General features: G+C 34.8%; 1 protein-coding gene across 1 annotated transcript in view; it reads right to left on the reverse strand.

The window, feature by feature from the left end:
- Nucleotides 1-1,539: 1,539 nt before the first annotated feature.
- The window catches only part of ARL5A (ADP ribosylation factor like GTPase 5A), a 29,995-nt gene continuing 24,038 nt past the window's right edge, over nt 1,540-7,496 (reverse strand). The window contains exon 6 of the mRNA XM_049773047.1: nt 1,540-4,185. Coding sequence (XP_049629004.1) covers nt 4,137-4,185 — 49 coding nt within the window. The 3' untranslated portion in view covers nt 1,540-4,136. The remainder of the gene's footprint in view (nt 4,186-7,496) is intronic.

A 7,496-nucleotide genomic window follows, 5' to 3' on the forward strand; every position in this document is an offset into this window, starting at 1 on the left:
TGATGATTATTCTGATGTCTTTTAAAGATCATTTCTACAGATTTTATTTGCAAAGATAGGCATCTCATTCCTTTGTACAACTAATGGTTATTTTTAATTTTTCTTTAGGTTTTTGGGATACACCTGGTGGTACTCTGGAGTAAAGTTACTCCTGGCTCAGCATTTAAGAATTATTCCTGGTGGGATCAGTGAATCATACAGGATGCCAATGATCAAACCTAGTTTGGTCGTGTGCAAGGCTCTACCCCCTGTATTATCTCTCCAATCCATTTAATGTTAACTTTTGTTCTTTATATTAACATAAAAAATAAAATAGAAAGTAGATCATGGTTTAAGACACAAAGAAGTCCTCAGGTTAAATACTACATATAAATTTGGTTTGGTTTCTTCAACCCACCAGTTTTGGTAATGAGAAGATAATATACATCACTCTATGACTAGAAGCTCAAAGAAATGGAAGTCTAGGTAGTTTTTTTCTCACTCTGAATCTACTTTTCATCACAGAAAGCCAGAGCTTTAAAAAACATTAAAATGTTAAGCATAATTTAACTTAAAGGATTCTGACTGGCATTCACATAGGGTACACACAGCAAATCAGTTTGTCTGTTGATTGACTCAACAACTCTGACAATACTCTCATATGAACAAGATACAAGACAACTGACCAAGTCAGTGGCTGGAAGATAGCAAAAAATTAGAGTACTTTCTTAGAAATTAATTTAGAAAACAATGGATATGCAGAGTTTTGATAGTTTATTTTCGCTGCAGATGAATGAATAATAGCAAAAATGGCTGAGATGGAAAAGTTAATCTTAACCGTCCAGGTTATAATGGACAAAGAAGCCACAAGTTAAGTCATACAAAATACGTCTTTAGCCAGCCTTAAGAGAGAATGATACCATGATACATCTGGATAATAGAGAGATCAAACCAAAGTCCAAAGATAATCTGGAATGTGCTGCTACCCCCTACATATAAAGTAGAATATACTACAGATAAATTCTCAAAAATGCCTGCAGAGAAAACTTGAAAATTCTCTTCAGCTTTTCTATTTACACTAATATAAACAAATTTTGAGGTTTTTCTATACTGCATGTGGTTGCTGTAATCACCGCAAAAAATGTAAAGTGCCTAAAACAGTAGGGACAACAGAATCCCTTTTCTAGGCATCTCAATACTATATACTTAGACAAAAACGGAAAACTAACTGGGGACTTCTTGTCTTTCCTCAAGCTCCCTGCACTTCTCTGTGGTCTCATTGTAACTACCTAAGAGGCACTTATTAAGGACCAGAAAACAGACACTCTTATTTTATTTCACACTATACTTCACTTTAGTATACCTGTCTTAAAAGTGCCTATCAGTAGTGCTAAAGTACTTTTTTTTAACTCTTAAGGCAAAACCTGATATTCCCTACCTCTTCCTCCTGTTCTCCAAATCACTTTGTGTTCATTATATTCCTTGGCCAACATGAAACTTTCAAACAAGAATCCTCATACAATTTTTAAGATATAAATTAAAATGCTATTATGACAAAATAAACTTTAATGCACAGAGCATGTTTACTTTTACCAAACTATCAAGAAGTTATTCAACTTTCAAAATTAGTATCAAATACATGATCATTTAAATCCACCCACAAATACAAATGTACGAAGCTTTATTTTTTCAAAGCTGAGCACAAGGACTATAAATATGTTTATGTCCAATAGGAACATATAAACAAGAGCACTGTTCTTTGTTTAATTCCATTTTATGCTGCATATAAATTGCCAATACATGAAGCTCTCCATCTATATGAATGTAATACTGTTAACATAATTTTGACATATTTCTATACATGAATTTAAATTTTTCCCAATTTTGGCTTTATGCATAATATATAGTTACCACCATATTTCTTATTCTTAGCTTAAAAAGGTAGAATATAACAAAAAATTATGTCTTGTAAACATGGTACATACAATTTCATGCATCCTTATAATGCTACAACAATAATTTACCACTAAAGCAACTATAATGATGTAGTACATGCTTTAATCACCTAATTAAGAATAAATTTTAGCGAATACCTAATGACAAGGGAATGATCTATTATACTGTTCACTGGTATGGCCATAACTCAAATTAAACCAAAATTATTCAAATTAAAAGATTAAAAAAAGGTAAAGATTTATTGGGCTCCTTTATTTGTCTCTGATGAAATTGCAAGGTATACAAAATGACTTGAATGTTTAAGGAAGCTTTTAATATACAAGGAAATCCTTATTGAGATTCCAAAACATTAAATATGAACAAATAAAGTTCAATAATTTAGGATTACTTTTGTGAAAATATGCTGGCAAACATTAACATGTAACACATGCATTTTAAACATTATAATGTATAACACCCAAATTTCAACATAGATCTTCCATGCTGATTTTGATTGAGATATTGAGTGCTTTACATATTACTTTTGTTTTGCTTTGTTTTGGGGTCACACTTGGCAGTGCTTATAAGTCACTCCTGATGGGCTCGGAGAGCCATATGGGTTGCCGGGGATTGAATCTGGTCTACTGAGTGCAAGATAAGCACCCTACCCACTGTACTATAACTCCAGCTCCAAGAGTTTATATTTAATAAAAAGTAACTTCAAAGTTTTATAAGTTTATAGTATATGATGTTTATTATTTCTGTTCAAAATTCTTGTTAATTCTAGGTCAAATTTTATTTTCTCCAATATTCTGTAACAAGCCAGTTTGGATTGCCTTCAGATTTTCAGACTCTGAGACTTACAAAGAACCCAAAAATATGTCTAAACATCTAAGTTTCTGTACATCATACAGAACAATACATCTAAATATCTTTTGTTGATTTTTCTGAAATCATAAAGACATAAAACAAAAACCCAAGTGAATATAAAAGATATTCTGGGCCAAGTTTCTTCTTAGTTTAGAAAAAATTAAATGTTTAAGCCAGATTCTTAAAAGCATTAAAATAACTGCATTTTTAATTGTAAAACAATGTATTACTTGCTATAAGATAAAATAAAAATGCAGGTAAGAAAATTTCTCAAATTATTCCAATTCCTAGGAAACAAAATTTTAAATTAAGAAATTTTGCTTACAAAGTGTTTTTTTCAAATTCACTTTAAATGTTATATATGTAACTTATTACCTTAATACCTAACTTAAAAAGATTAGCTAACTTATTTAATATTCATAGGGTGATGCTTCTCTGTATAGACAGTATTTGATAAAACAAATTTCCCCTAATGCTGGGGGTGAATCAGTAATTTTAATCATCATTAATGATTGGCTATGGGTTAGTAATTTTAGTCAGGAACGAGATTGCATGAAGTCCAACAAAAGAGAACGTATGATAATTGTTCAATATGCAATTATCCCATAATACTAAACCAAGAATATAAGATGTTCACTCAATTGGATTATATATTTTCATGCATGTGGTTTGATCAGCAAAAATATAGACACATCAACCTTTCCCCTTTTTCTTTCTTTTTAAAGAGAGGCTCAATAATTGGTAGTGAGTGGGTGGTTAGTACAAGACAGAGAAAAGAGGAAAAGTACAAAAAGGCATTTAACATCAATACCAGTACTCACTGTTATAACTAAGAATATTATTTTTGTGATATCCACTTTTCTTTAGAACATAAATCATTTACTTGAACTTGAGGTATATACATAATACATATGCAACATTATGCAAAATACTTTTATAAGCAACATCACATTGTAAAAGATGAAACTGATTTGTGCTGATTTGTATTTTGACTTGATGAAATATGAAAAAAAACATTCAACTAGGGAGGGTTATGTCAATAATAAAGCTCCTGAAGTTAAAATGTTTTCCTCTCCCTTTACACTTACCACAGGCCACACAATGTCCTGAGAGGATTCATTATAAGAAAATGTCAATCACAGCTTTAAGACCTTGCTTTGGAAGGAACCAATAAAAAGCAGATTGGAAGTGAGGCTTCATCTTTGTTTTCAAACAAGTGGTCCTAATTTTTCTTCTTATAGAAAAAGTTTAAATCAGTTTATTATAAATATATCTAAACCATGAAGTTTTTGCAGCTTTCAGGTAAAGTCCAGCACTTTGTTTATACAAAGTCCTTAAGAGGTCAGCAGAGATCATCTAATTTTAAGTCGTGACATCATCCACTCAAGTCCTTGGCATAACCTGTAAGGAAATAAAATTCTTTGATTACACTATTCATTAAAAATGAACAGAAGGCAGAATGACATTATAGCAGATACAGTGTTTTCCTTGCCCATAGCCCATCCACCTTCAACCCCTGATATACCATATGGTACCTTGAATACTGCCAGGAATAATTTCTGAGTGCAGAAGCAGGAATAATCCCTGAGCACTGTGGCCCAGAAATAAAAACAAAAATGACTCAAATTTTTTAAAAAAAAGTGTACAAATTAAAAATAAAAGCTATGAATGGTGAACTAAAAGATCCTGTTTTTCATTTACCTAACAAATATTTAAAAAATTAATAGTATTCAGACCTAGAACTGTTGTAGTAAAGTTATCTTCTCATACACAATTTATTCTTGCTTTTTTTAATCCTATTAGGCACCTACTGACTAAATCCTACCTGACACATCAAGGAGCTCCATAATTATAAATCTCCATAGAAAGTAACTTAATAATACAAATTAAAATATCTAAAATATTGGGGCCAGTGAGGTGGCGCTAGAGGTAAGGTGTCTGCCTTGCAAGCGCTAGCCAAGGAAGGACTGCGGTTGGATCCCCTGGCGTCCCATATGGTCTCCCCAAGCCAGGGGCAATTTCTGAGTGCTTTGCCAGGAGTATCAAATGGGTGTGGCCCGAAAAAAAAAAACCCAAAAAACTAAAATATCAATACTCTATCCCCTTTCTCCTTACAAAAATGTTTATAACATAACTAGAGATAGACAGATTTACATACTGCTCATCAAAGTATTTTAAGAAAAACAAGTAGAATTTAAGCATCTAGAAATAGATATAATTAACAAATTATATAATATACCAGATGATAAAAATATTAAGTTTTCTTTAAAGATTTTCACAGTGGTAAAAAGACAATATTTAGAAAGAAGAAAATGTATTATGAATATACATTATATTAAAAAAAGATCTGTAGTGAAAATTAACTATTTTACATAAGCATCCTATACTACCATATTAAAACTAAGAACTGAATTTCTGTGTAACCTTGAGGCTAATAATGTAAAAGAAGGTAGCAATAGGGGTCAGTGATAGCATAGCAGTAGGGTGCTTGCCTTGCACGTGGCTGACCCAGGACAGACCTGGGTTCAATCCATGGTGTCTCATATGGTCCCCCAAGCCAAGAGCGATTTCTGAATGCATAGCCAGGAGTAACCCCTGAGTGTCACCAGATGTGACCCAAAAACCAACAACAACAACAACAACAACAAAAGGGAAATCTGAATTGTTAGCTAAACAGTGTCTATTTAAAAGTAAACCAGAAACCGTTAAACATTTAATATCCATTATCTTAATCAATCTATTCCAGTGGGTTTTAACCTTTTCACCCGGCAAACTAGCTTGGTTTATGAACCTGCTATCGAAAACCACTTACCTATACAAAATTAAGACAAGGATCCCTCTGGTAACTATACATAAGAAATCCAACCTTACAGAGGCAGTAAATGGAACCAAAACAGTGGTCAACACTAAAACCCAGAACACAGACTAAATAAAGTACTAGATCATAGAAGGAAAAAAAAAATGTTTTCTCCAGAATCTAATTTTCTATCTGCTAACTTGTATGTGAAAGCCTATATCAACCAAAAATTAAAAGGATACTATCATGTACTGATTTATCTCTTTCTCATTTAATTATTTTTGTTTTGGGGGCCAAATCAGTGGTGCTCAGAGGACCATGTAACGTCAAGGATTGATTCTTGGGCATCCTACCTAACATGCAAGCACTGTAACCCTCTCTAAAAAAAAAAAAATCACTCAAGCCCTTATTATTGCTATTATTGTATTTTTGGTTGGGGGGAGCAGCGAGGGGGACTTGAGTCATACTCTACAGTCCTCAGGGCCAACTCCTGTCTGTGCTCAAAGTCACTCCCAGCAGTGCTCTTAGGACTATATGGAATGCCATGATGGCGAACCTATGGCACTCGTGCCAGCGGTGGCACGCGAAGGCCTTGCAGCTGGCATGCGGGAAAGTCCGCAATTAAAATATGCAGCGCGTGCCACATAATTTTTAGATACTAAAATCTTGTTATTAAGGTTTAATTGACGTGCTGGCACTTTTGAGGAAATTATTTGGTTTTGTTTGGCAGTTTGGGCACTAGGGCTCAAAAAGGTTAGCCATCACTGGAATAAGGGATCAAACCTGGGTTGGTTGGTCACGTGCAAGGCAAGTGCCCTATCTGCTGGACCACACCAAGCCCAAGTCCTATTGACTTCTCTTTTAAAAATTAAACTACTGGGGCCGGAGAGATAGCAGGGAGGTAAGGCAAGTTTGCCTTGCATGCATAAGGCCATTGGTTCGAATCCCGGCATCCCATATAGTTCCCGAGCCTGCCAGGAGCGATTTCTGAGCATAGAGCCAGGAGTAACCCCTGAGCGCTGCCGGTGTGACTCAAAACCCAAAAACAAAAAAAAAAAATTTTTTTAACTACTGAGAACAACATCCCAGCTCCTCCACCAAGCTCAGAAAGAAAGTAATAGCTGCCAATGGTTGTGGTGGGGGTGGTGGTGGGGGGTGATGAAGTCATATTCCCCCTACTACACACATGAAAGCCAATGTCACCCTCTACACAAACGGTCCAGCTCTGCAACCTAACCTCATCACACTTCCAAGACACCAAATTTGTTTCTGATCTATAAATTCTGGGCACTGTGACTGCACGAAACCTTAATATCTTATAGGAGTGTCAGCCTAGTAGTATTAAAAGAAATCTGATGCTGAAAGCTCTGTGAGCCTAATGTGTAACAGAAGGCTCAAGTAGCACCAGCCACAGTCCACAAAATCCTCAATTGATCTGTGTTGATCTAAAATGTGATAATTCCATTTGTCTTTGTGTTAAAAAGTATGCAGATTAAGTAAATTTGTTTGTGCCCACAGGCTATGGCGATGGGTATGGAACTGAAAACACTGGTGAAGGGAAGGTTGTTGATGGGAATGGTGTTTGAACATTTAATGTCTGAAACAACTGTATTATAAATAACTTGGTAAACCATAGTGTTAATCCTCAGCACCCCATATGGTCCCCTGACCCTGCCAGGAATGATCCTTGAGCATAGAGGCAGGAATAAGCCCTGAGCAGATAAAGTATGTCCTATAAGCCTAACAACCCCATCCCCCAAAAAGGAAAAAACCTGCCAGGATGGGCTGAGGCATGCTGTGCATTAAAGATTTTATTCTAAGATCTGAATAGTCCCCCAAAGTAGCTAGCTCCTGATAATCATCACTACCAAGTGTTTAGGGACACCCTCTCCCTAAAAAAAAAACAAAAACCCCA

The sequence above is a fragment of the Suncus etruscus genome, chromosome 5 (assembly GCF_024139225.1).
Source record: "Suncus etruscus isolate mSunEtr1 chromosome 5, mSunEtr1.pri.cur, whole genome shotgun sequence".
Lineage (NCBI taxonomy): Eukaryota > Metazoa > Chordata > Mammalia > Eulipotyphla > Soricidae > Suncus > Suncus etruscus.